The following is a 22,362-nucleotide window of genomic DNA, read 5'->3' as shown; positions in this document are numbered from 1 at the left end:
TTTCTATTATAATTCAAAGCATAAGCCTTTTCAGGATCCTGTTAGGGCACACTAATATTTAGGGGCAACGTCTTCTGCATCTTCATTCAGGGGGATACCAGAATATGAAATCTGAGATGCAGCCACTTTGTGTCATATTCAAACATTGCAAACTGAACTGCTTGTCTAGAGAGAGATGCAGTTTTGTTGTGGCAGATTTTTTTTTTCAGAGTATGACAGCTGGTGTCCACACCTATAATGTGTATGTGTAGCTTGAGCATTTACCTGTATTATTTTGAATTCCCACAGACACAATGATGGAAGAAATAAATTCATTTGTATGAGTATATCTGTAGGAGATGGTGATTCAATCCCGCTCACTCCCACCAGCTCTTAACACTATTCTCTGGGTATCTCCATCACTTCAGCAATAGTATCCCCCAGTCAGTCTCATTACAAAAGTACCAGTGTTATCCCCCAGTTTTATTGTATAAACACATCTATAGTTCCTTTTACATTGAGCCCTTTACATGAATCATCAGTTCACATCATGGAGTGTCAACAAACTTGCCCACTTTCAGTTGCCAGTATTCTAACACTTGGTATGCGAAGGAAGTGCAGAAACGGTCGCATGCTCTCTGATAACACATTGTTACTTAACACTGTAGACACCTTCTGTGGGTGCAGATATTAAGCAAGCTGGAGACTTCCCTCTCAAAGTCTACTACTTCAGTATCTCACTGTCACATCCACACTCAGCAATATCAGTGGCTCTAAAGGTAACACACTCGACTTTGGTGCAGAAGGCATGTGGGTTCTATTCCCACACAACGTAGACTGATTGCAAACAGTGTAGTGCGGTATAAGGGGGTGCTGCACTGTTGAATGTGTTGTAGTTCAGATGACACTTTAAACTGAAGTCCCATCTGCTTGAGTTGGTGGTAGCTTAGGTGGATTTGAAAGCTCCCACAGCAGTTACTGAAAAGAGTAGGGGCCCTTTATTTATTTACATCTTTTTACTATATAGATATATATATATATATATATATATAGAGAGAGAGATGTACATTAAAAGTTCTACAGAGTTGTTTAAAATTCTCATTTTCATTCTTTCATCAGTTTTTTTACACATCCAACTATTGTTCATATGTACATACTTCTTACTTTAACTCCCAACTCCTTTTTCCCTAACCATAGTCTAATCTTTTTTAATATAAGTGACAATGTCCAGTTTCCATTAAACATACATTCCATAATACCCATGTTATATAAAACGCTTTTTATCAAAATTCAGTTTTTTGCTTTTATTCTCATAATAACCATATTCAATCATATCTGTATTTATACTATCATTATTCTTAAAGATTTAAAAAACAATTCTGTACATCATTTCTTCCACAATTTTTTAACTCTCTTACATTTCAAAAAAGCATGTTCTGTTTTTTACTTCTTTGCCACAATACAAACATATTTCATTTTTCTTTTTGTAACACGTTTGCTTTTACTGTTAATTTTTTTATTCCCTAAAAAATATTGACATTCAACATTATGATTACACCATTTATTTCTTTCTTTTATGGCTTTGATCTTTTCTTCTGGAATATCTTACTTATCTATTCTTCTGAAATATCTTGCCCCTAAACTTTGCACTTATCCAGCCTATAATTGAGTATAACACCCCATTTGGCATGTACCGTACTAAGCAGCTGCAGCAATTAAGAGAGATTTCTGTGTTTCTAACAAAGAAGATCAAGGGGCTCCAACATGTGCCTTACACAGACCAACTAAGGTCCCTGTCACTATACTCTGTAACATATAGACTCCTTAGAGGAGACTTATGCCTGGCCTACAGAGCAATCCAAGACCCAAACCTAATGAACTTGCTGCATATCCTTAAATCAAACAGGACTAGGGCTACCTGTTCCAGAGTCCTAAATATGGCCTGTGATGTAAATAGAGCATGTTGTAGGGGAAAATTTATCTCCCAGTGACTGCCACGTCTTTGGAATAGGCTGCTAATTCATGTGAAACAGAGCACCTCTATGACACTGTTCAGGAGGAACCTGGACAAGTGCATGGGACACCATAAATTCTTACCAAAGATAGAGCTCACAACCCTCCTGGACATGGGCAGTCACCACTAAATGCAGTATTGGGTATTGACTAGCATTTCTATGGTATTACATTGGGATGAAACGGCTAGGCTTATATTGATCTCCAGGTAGATTGCCTAGTAATATCCTGTGATCTTATGATCTTCCAGTGAATAAACACTAATGTTTTCCTCATAATATTTTTATACCATATTTGTCTGTCTTCTTACACTTTCTCAGTCATTATTTTCCACAGTTTTATCTTTTGTTGGTAAATCTCTATTTCTTTTCGAAATTTCTTTTACTCATTTTTTACTTTTTTATTATGTCCCACAATTCTTCATACTTATATTTGAATACTCTTATTACTAAATTCACTTTTTTCATTTAACTATTTCAGAACTTTATACAAATTTAATGATGCAACATATACTATTGGATTCAGCATACCTACTCACCCTTCTCCTTTGTTCATGTATAATATACCCCTTTTAACAGGGTTTAATATAGATTCCTATATAAATAAGAAAAGTATTTCTAACAAAAATTTTTCATACCTTCTAGAAATCATAATAGCACTTGATAAATATGCTGCCTTACTCATTAATACTGAATAGACTTACTTATTTCTTATAAGATATTCTGTATGTTTTCCGTAGCACACAACTATCTTTCAGTTCCTTTAATATTATATCCCATCCCTTTTTATTGCGTTCTTTATTAAAGTTTATTCATAGCTGCAGTGGTGGTGCTGCGGTAGCGTTGTCGCCTCACAGTAAGACGTTGTCCTGTTCGATTCTCAGCTAAAGCGTCTTCTGTGTGGAGACATGTGTGAATGGGCATACCTTCGTTGAAGGTTGTGCTTCAGGGCTGGCAACTCATTATGTAAAAAATCTACTGCCAATCATTAGCAGACTGGAGCTCCGCTGTGGCGACATCTAACCGGGAAAAGCCGAAAGATACAACAACATTAAAGTTTATTCATAAAACAGATATTTCTTTCGTAGAGCATTGTATACCTTCTATTTTTATTAGAACTCCCTTTCATTTACTTTTTCCTTTATGGTTTTACCTATTTCCTTTAAACAATCAACTAAATAAATTATAACTTCTGACAATCATTCACTATTTTTAATAGTTATATTAATATCATCTGCATATGACATCTTAACTGGAATCTCCGCATCCTTATGAATTATAAGCTTTGCATTTATTTTTTTATTAATTTCCCTGACTGTTGTTTTCATAACTAAGGCAAATAAAATGCTGCTGATTTTGTATATTTCCATTATTTCTCACAGCATCATGCATCGAGTCAACCGATTTATTAATATCACCTACCATACTTCCACTCAAATCTGTTTGTTTGAGCTCAGCACTTGTTCATATCTTGAAAGCACTAAATAAGCTACAAATTACTACAGCACTCAACTTTTCTCACTTGTCTAGAGGAAAACAGTTTTTAGTACTTAATAGATAAGCACCTATCCAGGCATGTCTAAGGGTCACTTCCGTTGTTTTCTACTGTCTACGTGATGAATCTGGGCATCTTGGGGCAATGCAACAAATTGCCTCATATACCCAGACAACCCTCTCCTCCTACCACCCAACACTACAACCTGTGAGAGATGCACTTATATAGCCAAACTGGAAGCAAAGCTCTCTTCACCCAAGACTGGACTAGACAGTCAAGAGGAGAAAGTAAACACTTGCACTACACCACACTCATCACATAGTCCCTCAAAACCTACACCACCAAAACACACACACAGCAACACAAAACACACACCTACATTCACGGAGGCTCTCAATAAAAATCTGCTCAAGCAACAGAGACCTCCAAAGCAGAAACGAATGCAACCTCCACCCCCCAACACAACCCAAATGACACATAGTCCACAAACTTAGGATGCCACTCAACCACAGCCCATAAGGCATAACAACGTACCCAACACTCTAGTCATGGGTTACTCTATAGTCAGGCATACTGATGTTCCACTCACTAGGCTAAACAGGGAGAACGTTACTGTCAGCTGCCTGTCGGGTGCCAGGATCCACCACATAATGCACATACTCAGGTCACTCCACAAGTACAAATATGACTCTGTCATTGTCCATGTTGGTGTGAATGACCTGAGACGTCCCTCCCTGGACTAGATGAAAAGAGCCATGGAGGAGCTGTTCGATCTTGTAGCCCAGGCAGGTATGACCCTAGCCCTGAGTAGCATCCTGCCATCACCCAGAATGATACCACAGTACAAGGACAAAATGATTGACTTCAACAATTGGCTAAGTTTCTGGTGTCATTCTAAGGGGATCCAGTATCTCTCTGCCTGGGATGACATGATCAGCAGACCACAATGTCTTGTCAAAGATGGCATGCACCTGTCACCCTTGGGATACAAGATACTGGCTAATCCTCTTGCCCTCCATCTAATGCCTTTTTTAGGCAAGGTTCAAATGACAAATTCACCACCGTAAACAGGTACAAGCAAGCAAAACCTGAGGATAATGCTTCTAGAAGTCTAAACCTCAAAATGCATTCACTCGAGGCACTCCTTAAAATGGAGAACATTGACATCTGTGCAGTGACAGAGACCTGCTTCAAGGCTGCAGAGAGCACCCCTGCATTACCAGGCTATAATTCATACCACACCTTTCGGCCACCTAGCCTGGTCCAAAACAATAAAGTTGGGGGCGTGTCCATATTCATTAAGGATATCCACACCTCTAGGCTAGTTGCTCAGCATAATGCATCCGAGATTATCCAAGTGCAAATAACTCTGGGCAAGACCGCAATCCAAATTGTAACTTGCTACAGATCCCCCACCATGCCTCAGGATTCTCACTCCTCATTTCTTGATGCACTGGAAAATATTAGGGTACAACTCAACACCCTAATAATGGGCAATTTCAACTACCCCACCATTAACTGTGAAAACTCCTCATGTACCAACTCTTTTGCTCAACGTTTTCTGGAATTCATAAATTCCAATGCCTTGGATCAACTTATCCACACCCCCACCTGGGGCAGCAGTATCCTTGACCTGGTCATTACCAACATAGGTGACTGGTGTTCCACACCAGAGGTCAATTCCTCATTGGTCAGATCCGACCACAAACTAATCAGCCTAGACGTCCACATACCACCCCACCCCCCATTAGGGAAACCACCGTAAAAAATTTCTCCAAAGCCATCTTCACGCTTTTTAAGATAGAAGTGGCAAACTTCACAACACCCAAGCAGACAGACATAGAGGTGCAACTGCTGAATCCTACACAAATGCACTTTATAAGCACTTACATGAGTGCATGAATCATGCTATCCCTAACAGAATAAAGATGCTATCCTCAAAAAACGGAAGCCAAATCTGGTGGTCCTCTGCCATAAACAAACTCTACAACAGAAGAAAGAAACTGTTGCAAAAAAAGTAAAATCCCATGACTGGAAGAACTCCCTGGTCAGCCTCAGTAAGAAGCTGAGATCCCTCATAAAATCCTCCAAAGCTAGTTATGAAAACAAAATCACCACTGATTCTAAAGACAGCCACAATGCATTCTATAGCTATGTCAAGAATCTCAATGGGAACACTCAGATCTGCTCGGAGTTACAGCACAATGGCACTAAATATGCAGAACCAACTGATATTGCCAACATCCTGGCAGATAGGTGTAGTGCTAACTTTACCCTCCCCACCTTACCCCCCTAAAGGGCCCATCTCTGTACTGGAAGAATGCAAAGTTCCTGTAATCATGGCTGCACAGGTAAAAACCACACTCTCCAAAGCCAAGAACACAGCATCCATGGGACATGACAACATCCCAGGCTGCATTTTACATGAACTACAGAATCAATGAACTACAGAATCAACTGGCACCCCACCTAAGCACCATGTTCAATCATAGCCTCACCTCAGGCTTTGTGCCCACTGAATGGCACACAGAAGCGGTCATCCCACTCCACAAAGAGGGAGCCACCATGGACCCTGGGAACTACCACCCCATTAGCCTAACGAGCCTGGTCTGCAAGGCCATGGAGCATATCATCATGGAACTTATAAAGAAAGACACTGGTAATCTCCAAACTCTGGACCCTACCCAGTTTGGGTTTGTAAAAGGCAGATCATGTCTCCTAAACCTGATTGACTTCTTTGAAGCAGTCATCAAAGCTATAGATGAGGGTTAGGTGGTTCACACAGCCTATCTAGATCTCGCCAAGGCTTTTGACATCATCCCCCACTCTGGAATTATAGATAAACTCACTAAACTAGGTATAAATCCCTATGTCACAAGATGGGTTGCCAACTGGCTCACTGACAGAACCCACACTGTGAAAGTAGCAGACTCCAAATCAGACTTCAGACCAGTGGCAAGTGGAGTACTACAGGGTTCAGTCCTGGGTCCTCTCCTGTTTGGTATCTACTTTTCTGAAGTACAGGCTAACACACAAGGTCTTTGGCTAATGAGGTTCGCAGATGACTGCAAACTAGGAGCCATAATTGAAACTCTGAATGATGTGGACATCCTACAAAAGGACATCACTGAGACAGATATCTGGTGTCAAAGCATGGCCTCAAGCTCAGTGCCAAAAAGTGCATTGTCATCCCCTTTGGTAAAAACTCTGTACCCATGAGCTACCACATAGGTGGTAGTCTACTTAACACTGAAAGTGTGATGAGACCTTCAGGCACAGGTGGACAGTAGTCTCTCCTTTGATAATCACATCGCCACAGTAGTCAGGAAATCCTTCTACATGGCACACCTCATCACAAAAGGCTTCTCATCCAGGAAAAAAGAGGTCATTGTTCCCCTCTACTCATCACTCATTAGACCCATTATAGAGTACAATGCCCATTTTGGTATGTACTTCACAAGACATCTGCAACAACTGGAAAGGTGGCAGAAATACCTCACAAAGAGGATTACTGGCCTCAAACAGATGCCTTTTGCAGACAGTCTCAAAAAACTCCAGCTTTACTCCATCGCATATCTCCTACTCAGAGGCAATCTCTGCCTAACATAAAAGCTATGTCAAACTCAGAGTTGTTGGACATGCTCCACTTAAAGAAATACCAATCCATCCGAGCTACATGCTCTAGGGACCTAAATCTTGTCACCACAATAAACAGAAAATGCTGGAGGGATAGATTCCTGTCCCAGAGACTTCCCATACCCTGGACCAAACTACTTATCTATATCAAACAAAGCTCCTCATTAGCACTCTTCAAGAAAAATCTTGATGATTGGATGGGAAATAGGAAATTCACCGTGGGGATCACCTCTGTGGCTCTGCTCGACAGGGGCACAGGAAAATAATTTTCTTGAGTGGGAAAAGCCAGGGTACCTTTTTATCTAGGTTTTTATAGGCCCTAGGGCCGATAGCCTAGTACCTACCTATGAACTTAGAAGTTTTACATTTCTTTCCTTTTTGAAGTATCATCCACTATTTCTCTCACTATCATTAATTAATCGTGACATTTTCTTTTCAGGCCATATACACTTTCCTCCATTATATGTTGCATCTCTCATTCAAATCTTTTCTGTATTATTTTCATAAATATTTTATAGTCTGTATTATTTAAAGCTATTGGTCTCCAATTCTTTATATCCTCTTTTTCTAATTTTTCCCACTACACAATTCCTTATTATTTACACCTTAATTCAACCATTCATTAAACACATATAAAAATACTTTTCTGCAATACTTCTAGATTTTTATACATTTTAAATCCAGTTCCATCAGGGCCAGCTGACAATTCTGTATTTAACCTTTTTTTTGCTTTTCAGATAAATGAATAATTTCAGAGATTCAAAGGTGCAGACCATGCTAGCAACCACTGAGGCCTTTATAAGCTTAGCCACACATTCCCAAATGTATTCCACAAGTTTTTTTTTTTTTTGAGCCTTAGGTGTTATTTTAAGGGGCATAATATAAACCAGGGTATAACATAAAGGTGCTAGACCTGGAATGCATTTCTAATTTCTTATCGACTGGTCCAGGTTATGCCTAGGAAATAACTCTGCTTCACAGGGATGAGAAAGCCTGTTCCAGAGGAGGGGAATTCTTGGAGACACATACCTGTTCTTTCTGCATGTCCTATTTCTGTCACAAGCAAAGTTTAAGTCCCTAGATTGAGTAGCTCTGATACTATTGGTTTTGTGAATGTGTAAAAGGTCCATCAGAGTGTGATCCAAGGATATCTTGTATACCAGCCAGGCACAGATCGCCTCTCAGCAGTCTGTCAGGACTTTACGGCAGTCTGCATAGGTCATGTTGTTTACATCCTTTTTTTTTTTTTTTTTTTTTGAGGAACCTCTGTGGATGCCCCAGTTGTTGTATGTACCTGGTCAGGTACAAAGCGAAGGGGTGCTGTACTCAATGATGTGTCTAATGACGGCTGAATTCAGAGGAATGATAGCCTCCTTGCACCTTGATGCCATGCTTTTACTTATAAATTGAGTAACATAGAATGATTTCCTTTCTACCTTAGACACATGTCAGTCCAAAGCCAGGTTAATATTCATGTATGACCCTGAATCCCTGACTACTGTTTTCACTCTTAGAGGTGTGCTATGAATGAGTTATTTCTCTATGGTAGCTAACTTCCCAAAGGGTGCTATTATGCATTTCTTGGCACTGAGATTTAAGACATGGTTTGGCAGCAGTCATTTGTCTATGTTAGTCCTTATTGTAGGATATTAGTGTCTTGGGGGAATTATATGATATTCTTCAAACTTGGTCCACTAGAGACCTTTGACATTGGCTTTGACTTCCAAGAACTAAATGCCAAAAAGGAGTAGGCCCAGTACAGAGCTCTGAGGGACTCTGCTAATAACCAGTCTATTTCTGAAGGCGGCCTCCCTATCCTAACTTCCTGGGTCCTGTATGGGAACCAGCTAGCAAACCATGTAACATATGGGTTTTTGCCTAATTCCATGAGTTTGTTAACAATTCCTGAGTGGGGTATTATAGCAATGCTTTTGCCAGGTCAAGGTAAGCAGTATGTGCAGTCCAAGGCAAACTGAGTTATCTGCAATGTCTGAAGGTTTCCCATGTCATTATTAATCATGTTCATCATAATTCTTTACATTACTTTGCATATGAGACTAGTCACACTTCCTGGTCTGCAGTTCCTAGGGTCTGTTGAGGGACCACCCTTGTGCAGAGAGTTGAGTGGTGCTCTCTTCCATTCTTGTGGCACAAAACCTGTCTGAAGACAATGGCTAAATTGTGCAGTATTCACCCATATTTGTGATACAAAATAAAAAAAAAATAAAATGACTTCCTTGGTTTTAGAAGAGATGCCCTTGGCAGTTAGTTGCAGAATATAGAATTTCCTAACACTGACTGCAATATGATGGTCAAAGGAGAGGCAGCTGTTAACCCATATGCCCAGATCCTAGATCAATGATTCTCAAGGTAAAGGCCAAACAAAGTCTTCATCAGAGAGACCGAGTCTGGAAACAATGACAAAGAAACAAAATGGCATAAAATGAACTTGAATTCAAGCAACTTAGAAATAAGGCAAAAAAACTAGTTATACAAGATAAAATAAATACTTTTCTTCTAAGCTATCCTTCCTACACAATAACCCCCCAAAATTATAGAAATCTGTCTCCACTCTATTTAATCCTGGGACCTTACAAAACCCTTCCCCTTCACCTGAAAAAAATCCAAAACAAATTGCCCATGAATCCAATACCAATTTCATTACTACCATCCAAAAGCTAATTAAAGACTCACCAACAAACCTAAACTCCCTCAACACAAATTATCCTATACTGGACAACAACAGCCTCCCCTCCTCATACAATACAAGTACCACTCATACAACTCCCTCCTTTACTATTCAGCTAGTACCCACCTCTCTTATGCTCAAACTCCTATCCAAACTGAAACCCTGCTCTCTGTCCACTGACAATCTGCCCCCCTGAATATCTACAACTTGCAGCAAAAGCAATTGCATACCCTATTAGCATTCTTATAAATCACTCTGTCTCTGAATGTTATGTCTCCCACCTATGGAAAAAGAATCAATCATTACTCCATTTCATAAAGGTGGAACTTCCATAACCTCTCTATTTATTGCCCTGTCTCTATACTCTATTCACTATCAAAAATACTAGAAAAATGTGTACAGATCCAGTTTCTTAAATACCTATCTACCAATAATCTTCTTACCCCTACCCAACATAGTTTCCAACCTAACCACAGCACTATCACAGCCCTTCTGTCTTTTACAGTTACTGTCAATAAAGCCATTGACACAGGCCATCTACTTCAGCAATCTTACTAAATCTATAGAAAGCCTTCGATACTGTATCCCACTCTAAACTTATAAACCAACTATCTAAACTAGACTGCTCCCCCAGATCTCTCACTTGGTTTTCCTGTTATCTAACAGGGAACAATCAATCAGATGGCACAACCAACAATCTGATTGTCAGGAAATAATATTGGAGTCCCACAAGGATCAATACTAGGGCCCTTACTCTTCAATACTTTCATCAACGACTTGCACAAAGCCTGTCAACAAAGTAGCCTCATCCAATATGCAGATGATTTTACAATAATCTCCACTGTCAGTAACTTCTCAAATTTCCTAACAGCCACACAAAAGGCATTCTCAATTATAGAAGCCTGGCTAAATAATGCACAATTGCTGCTAAACCCCAAAAAGACCAAACTATTACTTTTCTCCACTAAACAACCAGATATACAATTCAGTATGTTCTCTTTAGATAATACCGAAATTGAAATCATAAGTACAGCAAAATTATTAGGCATAACTATCGATGATAAGCTCACATCTGAACAACATATTCTGAACACAATAAAGAAAACTCATTTCAAACTAGGGAAGCTTTACCGAACAAACATTATCTGGACAACCACACCAAAATTAAATTGGCCACTACCCTTTCATCCCTTCCCTGCTATACAGCACTGCCATTTTTACTAACCTTCACTCATCACTTAACAATAAACTGCAATCCTGCTACTATAAAATAGCTAAATTTGCCTCAGGTAAACCTAACAGTTCCCACCATTGCCAGGCCATCTCAGAATTGAACTGGCTTGATTTTTCCAGCTATCGCAATTGCACCCAACTACCTCTAGCACATAAACTTATTTCAAACCCAACTCCTGCCCTGCACTGTGCTCCATCCTTCAGACATATGCTCCAACAAGAACCCTCAGGTCCTCCAACAAAATGCTTTTAAATGTAACCAAACCTAACAAAAGAGCTGGATAAAGCCTATACTCCCATTGCATAGCTAAACTTTGGAATTCCCTACCCTCCTACATAACCCAAATTGAAGGTTTGAAAAACTTTAAATCAGCACTAAAAAAACACTATCTAGATAACCCTCACTGCACCTGCAATACCAATAAACCACCTTAAATTTGTTTTTTTCTTAGAAAAATAAGATATCATATGGCAAACCACATACTGAATGGTAGTCAAATCTCAGCAAAACTTAAGTACATCCTAGCCATCTAGTGTAATATGTCTCTGCATTTATTAGACTAATTCTCTGTCCTACTGTACACTGTCTAACTTTTTTCCCTGTTAACTTAAAAATGGCTGATTGTGTTCTGTTATGCATGAAGCCGTTTGCTTACTAGTATTGCTAAAATTGTAATTTTGTTTTAACTTAAAAGTTAAATTGTTCCTAAACATATGTAACTTCTGTACCATTTTGTTAAAACTGTAATTATTTGTGGAGCTTTCTTTCTGGACCTCCACTGAAAATGGGATATTTTAACCCAGTGAACTTTCCCGGTCAACAAATGTCAATAAATAAATAAAAAAATACATGTATTGAGTGCAGTAGTATGCAAAGTGTTTCTGCTTCCTGAAGTGGATGACGCTAAATTCTTGACATTCAATTTCATTTTTCAGTGCATCAGGAACTGAGTTTAGTTAGATCATTTTGGAAGGTATATGTATCCAAAGGGGATTTTACAACCACAAGCTGCTTTCAGTCAACAAATCCAGAGATCATTGTTTATGTTATTTTATCCTTTGTTGACTGGGTTAGTCCTACTGGTATAGTCACCTCTTTTCAGGGGAAACTTAAGGTGGCATTTAGACTACTAGGGGGAATTTGATCAAGGCATAAGGGAAATTCCTCTACTTGTGATCAGTACTTGTGGAAGTGCTAGCAGTGAGTATGTGCACACTCCTGTTCCTAGCACAGATATGGCTGTGAGGATGGTGTGTGTTGCTTGTCTCACACATTCAAAAGAGATGATGAAGCGGTGTATGCGTTCAAGATATTTATTGTACATAAACATGTAAGGAACTGTAATTAGAGCTTGTATTTTTAAGTTAACTGATTCACACATTACTTGAAACACACTCTCATGTGCATCTCATTTCATGCCTGCATTCACTCTGGCTGACTGTACAAAATGGCACTGTTCTCACACGTGCTCAGTACTTGTATGATCACACTATCTAGCTACAGTGGCTCATTAGGAACAAAACACTCGATCTACAGCCTCCCTCTTTGATTTGTTCGACATGAAATAAGAAAACAAGTATAAAAATATATATTTATATATATATATATATATATATATATATATATATATACACATACACACATATATGCATATATATATATATATCTATAGATATATATATATATATCTATATATATTTATATATCTATATCGATATATATATATATATATATATATATATCTATATATGCACACATATATATATATATATATATATATATATATATATATATATATATATGTTTGTTTGTGTCTTTTGGCTTTTCCCGGTTAGGGGCTGGCACAACGGAACTCCGGTCCGCTAATGATTGGCAGTTGATTTTTACATACTGGCTTGACAGGCCTGAAGCACAACCTTCAACGAAGGTACGCCCATTCACGCATGTCTCCACGCAGAAGACACTCTAGCTGACAATCAAACCGGACAGCGTCTTACTGTGAGGCGACAAAGCTACCGCAGCACCACCACCGCAGGTATGTATATATATATATATATATATATATATATATATATATACATACACACACACACACATATATATATATATATATATATATATATATATATATCTATATATCTATACATATACACACACACACACACACACATATATATATATATATATATATATATATATATATATACATACACACACACACACACATATATATATATATATATATATATATATATATATATGCATGCTAGATAACAATTCAGTATTAATTGAAGAAATGCACAAAAAACCAAAGACAAGCAAAGAATAATCCACGACCTTGAAGAAAGGAACCAGAACTCTGCTAAAGTCCACAAGGCTGTATTTTTATTTCTGAAGTGTTCCAAAAGTCACAGATAAAATCACACTGAAGTATTCCAAAAATCACAGATAAAATCACACAAATTCAGTATTAATAACAATCAAGCTCAAGTCCAAGTTGCTGTGTGTTTTGGATTGGGTCTAGAAATTCTACCCAGTCCGGTTACATAAAAGCTTTGACTGAGTTTTGCAACAGGGACAGTCCCTGAGGAATTCTTCTCAATAGGAACTTCAGGGATAACATCAGGATTATTTTAGGAAAATACACTGTCCTGCAAAATGGGAACAAGTGTAAGGTCACTCTGAGAAATAGAGTCTTTGGCGTAGGCAATCTGCAGCATCACTGGTTCAGAAACTGGAAGTATATGTCTTCGGTTTCTTCTAAATTCCATACCCTCGATTGAAAAATATAGGATCTTGGTTCCTCACAAACATTTTGATGATACCCACTCTGTCTTATCCTTTGGTTGTTTGCATCATTACAGTTTCTTCTTGTCGTAGTGGTCGAAGTGGATTGCTAGATTTTTCGTAGTACAACTTTTGCGACTGACGTTTCTTTAACAGTTGGGTTTTGTTCATTTTATTCTTTGCATTTGGAATCAATAGTTGTTTACTGATAAGTAAGTTTGTTCTGCTCTGAGCATGTGAACCAAGCAAGTTATCTCAGGAATGTTTCTGAGATTGAGTAGGTTAAGGAAAATGTCGGTACCATCTCTCTTAGATTTCTCTAACAAACATTTTGCAATTTGGACTGCACCCTCAGTTAATCCATTGGACTCTGGATACTCAGGACTACTAATGACATGGACAAAGTCCCAAGCCTCAGCAAATTTCTTGAACTGCTGACTGGTAAACTGCTTACCATGGTCAGGTACAACTTTGTGTGGACTACCATGCACGGAAAATTGTCTCTTCAATTTTGTAATGACAGTGCTGAAAGTTAGATTAGGAAGAAGGTCAATTTCAAACCAACTTGAGTAAGAGTCTACTAACACTAAGTAATGTTGACCATTCCATTTGAAAATATCATTAGCAACTGTTGACCATGATAGTGCAGGAATCTGGTTTAGCTGAAGTGGTTATTTTTGTTTACAGTTTAGTACTGTTGCAAGTAGAACATGCTAGAGTTTCCTTCTATACATCTTTTGACATAGAAGGCCATAATACTACGCCTCTTGCCCTTCTTTTGGTAGAATCGGTACCTGGGTGTCCAAGATGTAAGATCTTGGTATATTCCTGTTGTAATGCTGTAGGAATAACCACTTTAGGACCTTTCATGATGATACCATCTTCCATCATGAGTAAGGATAATATTTCTGGACATCAAGTTGTGGACTGGCTTGTCGCACTGGCCATCCTTGAGTGATAACTTGTGTCAGCTTCTGAAGAACTGCATCTAACGCTGTGTAATGCCTAAGTTCATCAAGATGTGATGAGTTCAATTTTTTGACTTCCATGTCTTCCAATTCTGGTTTCTCATTGTCATGCTGTTCTGTTGTTTGTCTGGGTGCTCTTGACAAAGCATCAGCCAGGTATAAATATTTGCCTTTTGTGTAGGCAGTATTGAAATTGTAATTTTGCAGTTTTAACATCGTGTTGCAGACATGCTGGGGCTGAATGTATTGACTTTTTTTAGAATTGTTACTAGATGATTGTCAGGAACTGTAATTAGAACTTGTATATTCATTTTTTCTCAAAAATCTTTTTATTTAAGTGTTTGTAATACAAAATATCAGTAGATCAAGTCAACAACAACAAAAAGCAAGTATTTGCAACAAGAAAATTAAAACATTAAACTTATAACTATGTACATTATATGCAATAGAAGTCACATCTGTAAACTAAAATTTTTGTAACTAACAGAAGGGATATCATATTGAGAACTGCTATCTTACATATTACCACAACCAAACTCTTAAAATCTTAAAACATATTCTTGTCAGTATTTGTGCCCTTATTAAATTTTATATCACCAAAAACTGGATTGATAAATCCATAATCTCATGGGAAAATTTTTGTAGTCTAGCTATTAAGTATATTTCCTCCCATAAATTAGCATACGCTGCTACAAAACAAAAACAATACTACAGTAAATACTGGGGATACTTGCTGGACTTAATCCTTAAGAATTAAATTCTGATGTCATTCCGGCCTACTCTGATAGACTCTGACACTAACTTGTTGCAATAGAATAAGACTATTCCTTTCATTATCTCAGCTTATAAGTATTTATACAATATACCTGGAGAACTTGTATATTCAAGTTAACTGATTCACGCATTACCTGAAACACATGGTCATGTGCATCTTCCATTCCTGCCTGCACTCGCTCTGGCTGACTGTAAAAGGCACTGTTCTTGTATGTGCTCAGTATTTATTTGCATATGCTATCTAGGTACAGTAGCTCATTAGGAACAATTCACTCAATGATCTACAGTATGCAAGATAGACAATTCACTGAATGAAGTCTAGGAGAACGCCAGCTCAATAAAAGATGTTGCAGACGGTGTTGAGGATTAGGAAACAGTTTATCAGCAGCAATTATTTGAACCCACATGAGGGTTACAGTATGATTTACTCCAGGATTTAATCAACTAGAGTGGGCCAGAAAATGATGTATCATGGGAAACATCATGGAAAAAATACACAAAGAGGATGCAGAAGCAACAATGATGGAGGCAGTTCACAAGTAAAGGAAACATATGCAGTGACAGTGGCAACTTCACAAGGCAGAGTGAAAGAAAAGAAAACTGAGGACAGTTTAAAAGGAAAGTTTGTGGTAAGAGTACAGAACACTTTTACTCCTGATGGGATACCTCAGCCTAGCTTAATGGGCCCTTCGGGATACAGTTGTTCTCAACCTCCTTTTTCTTGACAAGTCGGGTTGTGCAGCTAGCAGCAGAGCAAGAGATCTAATCCTTCATTGAAAAATGAATAAAACCAGATGTAGAAATAGATTCATTATCCTGTACCTACCTCTACTCCAGAATAAACTCCACTAGCATATTAAGCAATTGGATTGCCTTTCTTGCTTCAAACATAGCTAGACAATTGGATGTATACCCTTGAATTTACACCAAAATTTACAGGCATCACCCTGCTTGCAAAGGGGTGTAGAGTGTAAGGGTAAGTATTGGCAAGGTGTGCAGGCAATACATGCCTGGTTTAGATTATGTTGCTGTCATCATAAACATTTTAATAATGTATCCCCATACAAATACTGCAAAGCAGAATGAAAACCTTACATTTTATTAATATTTCAGCCAAGTCTACCACCTGGGCTTGTCAGTTTTATTCAGTAATAAACTGTGCATTTCACAGCTTTGCAAAATGGGGATTTTTTTTTCCTGCCATCTACTTTTAATTGTTCTTAGTAATGCTAGTAAGCTTGTAAGTCTGTTCTCTGGAGCTTCAGAAGTGAAAGGCACTGATATTTTCTGAGCAAATGCATTTGAGAAATACCTTCCTCCAATTTGGTTCATTAAGTTGTTGTTGTTGTTGTGTCTTTCGGCTTTTCCTAGTTAGGGGTCACCACAGCGGAACTCCGGTCCGCTAATGGTTGGCAGTAGATTTTTACGTGCCGAGTTGCCAGCTCTGATGCACAACCTTCAATGAAGGTACGCCCATTCACGCACGTCTCCACACAGAAGACACTCTAGCTGAGAATCGAACAGGACAACGTCTTAGTGTGAGGTGACAATGCTACTGCAGCATTGCAGTGTGAAATAGTTTTAAGCCAATAGCTGAAAGCATTTCTTGGAGCTTTACAGCAAGTCTAAAGCATATCACAGACTCTGTTGATCAACTTTAGATTTATCAAAGCTGTGATATTCAAATCACTAGCAGGAAAATTATTTGATGTAGGGCATTACCTGACTCTCAGCACTCCAATCTTTAAACCACTTTATTTTGATCATTGTCGCCCTGACACACACCCTCACAGGTACTTAGCACAGTGTAAAAATCTTGATCTAATAAGTTTTACACAAAATGTTGTAGGTATAATCCAATGAAAGGCTAAAGTAGACAGTACACCCACTTGTTAGTCCTCCTGCCATATACCTCATCTGTTTTGAAACTAAGTATTTAGAAATACTTTGTAACCCACCCCCCACCGAACTTCCACATATGTACTTAATTTCTGTCTGGCTATTGTTAACTGCTATAATAAATCTATGCTTCTGATGCTTCTGTTGAAACACTGTCTGATATTTACTGTGTTCATCACTGTTTTTCTCCTATTCTCTCTACCTTTCTTCTTTTTCCTGTACCGTGTATTGATATTTATCCAATTTGTACATTCTAGCACAGCAAACTGTGGTCATGATTTTGCAACTGATTAGACTAAAAGCAAGCACTGTTGGATGCCTAATAACATAGCTATTAGCTGTATGTAGTATGTTTGTATGTGAAAGACTACAGGGTGGAATATGCAGGGCTTTGGAGGATGATGCATAAAATGTTTTTCACTTTGCTTGAGGAGCAAATTTAGTGGTGAAGTCACAAGATCATAATCTCTGCTGTTACAGTACAAGATCTTTAGATCTTTCATGTGTTACATGAACTGTACTGCCATGTAGTCCAGTTATCTTTTTTCCAGTTTGAATTAGTGTTTCTTATTCATTTCAGTAGGATACAGCAATTAACAATGATGCGCAAGTTGTATATGGAGCAGGTCTTTATGAAGATTCAGTAGTTTTTTTCCTAAATGTTATTACTATTACTGAGGCTATGTACGTCTTGTAGATATTCTGTTATAATAAATATACTTTCCCATAACTTTACTTTTTTGTTTTGATTTATAGATGAAGTGAGGCTTATATGTCAGCTTTATAGTTTAAGTTCTGTTTTTAAGCAGTTTATTTTAATATCAGGTCTGTTTTGTTAGGAATGATATTTTTGGTTGTCTAGTTGCAGGCTATTTTTTTATTTTTATTTATTAATTTATGCATTTATTTTTGTCAAAGTAATGACAGATTTGCATTCTTGAGGATTGACATAGATTGAGTAATTGTTTTTGAAGATTCGTTTTTATTTTTAGTGAGTGTGTTTGTATCATAACTGGACCTGAGATAGGATTTTTCAGAAATGTTTTTGACTGGTTGCAGAGTTTGTGTCACAGCACAAACAACTAAAAATATGCACATAAACTGGTATATGGGCTAGTGATTTTGATAAAGAACATTATGCACACATTATAAGTACTTTAATACACTATAACAGGCAGTTCGTTTGTATATGACCAACATTTAATCAAAATGTGGTCTTCTTTTGCCAAAATGCCCACATTGTGGCTAAAGAAGATCCACTTAAGTAAGCAAGTTAATAATAGAAATATGTGGCCTGGGCACTCAAAGCAACACACAGACATTTAAAAAAATTGTTGACAGGATTGTCTTCTTGCCTTCAGGAATTCTGAAAGCATAGGGCTTGTGGTTTGGGCATTTCTGTCAAAGTATTGATTGTGCCATCTTCTTAAGCTTTTATGCTGTATTTTAACAGTCTGTCTACAAATCCATCATCTACTTTAAATTTTAGAACGTTTGTTTTAATCCAATCAAGCGACTAAGTAGCATTTAAACCAGGGCTGTGAAGTACTGTTATAAAAAGGTATGTTTGAATGGCTACACCATTCCCTGATTAAAAGCATATCATGTTGTAGTGTTACCCCTAAATCCTCCTCCTACAACTTGGCCATGCGTATGTGTAAGTCTGTCAATAATTGTATATCATGCTCCAGAGAAGACAAGTTCATGTATACCATCAAAATGGTTGCCTGTGGATTGCTTAGCCCAAGACTGATTTGATCAGTAGTGGTAATAACTGGTTGATGTGATGACAGAGTTTTAATTTTGCTGGATTGAAGACAATGGTATACACAGTTACAGCTGTTTATAGTTAAGTAACTATAGGGAAACATTTCTTAGACATTTTTTCTTATCAGCATGCCCTTCTTTTTTCAAAATGTTCTGTCCTGTTGTTCTTCATATTGTAAAGGTGTCAAAGTAGGCCAAAAATCCATGCTGTCAAGTTACAATCACACCATGGCACACAAAAGTTAAATATAAAAAATAACATGTTGGTGTCATGGCTTAAAAAGTCATAGGATGCCTAAAATATGTTTCCAACAGGAAATGGCTGAAAAAAGTGCTGGGGGGTGGGGGTCATCTGTTTGTTTGGCTGAACCTGATTGAGGTGGCCAGTCAAAAACAAGGCCATCTGGAAAAAATATCCTTTGGGGCAGAAGCAAAGGTACTATTGCCCCTGAATCCCTACTTCTAAGGTTTATCCACTTAGGATGACAGAAGAAAAAAATTCATTAAACTTTTGCTGTTAACCATCATTTTTAGTGAATGTGTACATTGATCTGGTCTCTGTTCTGCCAGGTAACCAATTCCCCAAAGGGCAGCATATATAATTTTATGCTGGGCTCAGTACAATTCTAAAATTTAAGAAAGAGCGTGCTCATGCGAAGAGTAAATTTGTTCCATATGTTACATTATTCTTCTGTCGTTTTACTTTTGACCGATTCCATCTGGCCAAAAGCCATTGTAACTCACACTTCACTGACTTGTATTTACATGTGTCTCACATTAATTATATCCTTATTTTAGTGTATAGCTACATATGAAGTTGTGGTTTTTTTTGTTCCATTATAAATTTACAATTATTACATGTTTCATGTCTGTTCAGGTCCTTGGGAATGTTGCTGGTTGTATGAAATGCAATCTCTGCATGAACGTGCATGGTGCTTGCTTAGCTTACTTGGATGACAGCCATCTTCTTTATTTTGAATAGGCTTTGCCAGTGCTGCAGATCTTGGGTGAATGACTTATTTAGCCTTTGCTTCACAGCACCTTTCCTTGTATTTCATCTGTCTTTCTTGCATGCAGTTGCCATAGATATTTCTAATATGTTGTGTTTATCCTTTCATTGTATGTTTCCTAACATGCCTCACTAACTGGTAACTGTATATGCAGGCCATCATACCATGACAACATGTTGACCCCGCAATCACCCACAAGTGGAAATGGGAACGCTCCAAGATACTTCCAAGAGGAAATACAGAAGAATTTAGGAGGGATGCAAAATATAAAATTCCAAGACAAACTCATGACAACACTTTGAGACTGACCATGGCTGGTTTACTTAGGACTCTGCTTTTGTACATCGTGTGTTAACTACATTTTCTTAGGTATTTACAGCACTGTAAAGAAAGCTGACATTTTTGTGAAACAAAACCCCATAGTATTTTTACTTGTAGGTTTATAGTTTGATTTTTCTCAGTATTTCTTTTTTTTTCCATAGTTAAGTTTCACTGATTCTAAGTACTTAAAATTCATTGTTGCTTATGTAAAATCTGGTGTTTTCTGTGCTTTCAGTAATATCAAATTACAGTTTTTTAAATTTGATTCTGCTATTTTATGTCCTATTCTCATAAGTTTATATAAAGGCTGAGTTTTGAATTTTTACATATAACAAAAATGCTTTAGCAGAGTATGCCACAGCTCTGATTTTATTAGTTTTACCTTTCTCTTTGCATGGGCAGACAAAGATAGATGGCTGAAAATGTGATTGTTTTATTATGCAATGATACACATAGCAGTTAATTTTCAGATATATAGGTCTGCAGTAAAAAATACCACTGTAGATGTATTATTGTTACCATAGTACCAGCTTTATACAGCAAAATAGTATTCTTTTCTTCAACAAGATGTGAAAACAGACAGCTGTTCCGCACCTCCTGATTTTCTTCAAGTGAAAAGCATGCAGAAGACATTTTTGCTATTGTTTTTTTTGCAAAGCCTGGTTATGGTTACAAATGGAGAAATGTTTGTCGAGCGCTCTTATTTTAAGAACTATATGCACTGTAACAGAGTAGCATAATTATCAACTCTGCTGTCAAGTGCCTTTTCAGTCTTTTTACTGAACCCTGTTATTAGTAGTCAAAAGTTATCCAGTATCTTTTCAGCAAGCCCTACTGATTTTTACTTACATTTTGCTGAAACCTAGGAACAATTTTAGTGCCTATCTATGGCTCATCTCTACGGCCTGATCTACCTTTTGACTGTATAAACTAACAATTAAAGTTGTCCTTTTATTTCTTATTAAATATGGGACTTTTGTTAGTCCATCCTTGCCCTTTAATGTCCTTATCTTACATTCATTATCCTTTGTAAATTTCATTAGAATGTTAATTGTTGATTGTATCTTTCAGAGTCTTTCAAACTGTAAATACTTTATCATAGAGCAACAGAAATATATCTCAGTGAAATTTTTTAAAGAGATTTCTTAATCAACTTGCAAATTATTTTATAAGAGAGAAAATATGCATATAGTTTTTCAATGTATTTTTCAGTTGTTTGGCTTATTTATTATATTTTTCACATATAAATAAATCTGAAACTGCTCTAAAGACATTAGAGTTTTGAGTTTGTATAGTACATAAAAGGAATGATGGTCTTCAACTGCTATTTTCACTGATCTGTCTCATTACATTTTGAAGTCTAATCCTGGTGCAAACCAAGCGGCAGGACATATGGATTGCTTCAGTAAATGCTAATTATTAAAATGACATGAAAAATAAGGCCATCGTTGTAACCAGGTTGTAAGCCAATAATGTCCAGTCGGAGATGGATAGGATGCATTTGTATTTTGTAAGTCAGTTGCTAGTGCTTTTTGTATTTTCACATCCCATAAAAATATGCATGATGACCTTGTTTAATAAAATACATAATTTGCTGTAAGTTGAGCAATGATGAAAGTGTGGAGTGCTTCTTAAACTCCATCAAAGTGCCGTTGTGACTGGTGCTGATAGTTTCCTATTCTGCCATTGATAGTATGCCAGATGACCATTATTTGGAAAAATGCCATCACTTAAATTGGGAATAGAATCACTGTACAAATTACCTCCTTATACAAATTTTGTATGTTCCTT

General features: G+C 37.4%; 1 protein-coding gene across 1 annotated transcript in view; it reads left to right on the top strand.

Annotated features, from left to right (window-relative positions):
* LOC122796516 (band 4.1-like protein 4B) overlaps positions 1–21,771 on the top strand; it is a 2,320,263-nt gene extending 2,298,492 nt beyond the window's left edge. Inside the window, exon 16 of the mRNA XM_044065074.1 lies at positions 20,405–21,771. Within this exon, the coding sequence (XP_043921009.1) occupies positions 20,405–20,552 (148 nt within the window). The 3' untranslated portion in view covers positions 20,553–21,771. The remainder of the gene's footprint in view (positions 1–20,404) is intronic.
* Positions 21,772–22,362: the final 591 nt, after the last annotated feature.

This window comes from Protopterus annectens, chromosome 3.part0 (genome assembly GCF_019279795.1).
Source record: "Protopterus annectens isolate FY-2018-M chromosome 3.part0, PAN1.0, whole genome shotgun sequence".
In the NCBI taxonomy this organism is placed as follows: Eukaryota; Metazoa; Chordata; order Ceratodontiformes; family Protopteridae; genus Protopterus; species Protopterus annectens.
Note: the sequence above shows the minus strand (reverse complement) of the source record. Positions and strands in the feature narration are given on the sequence as shown.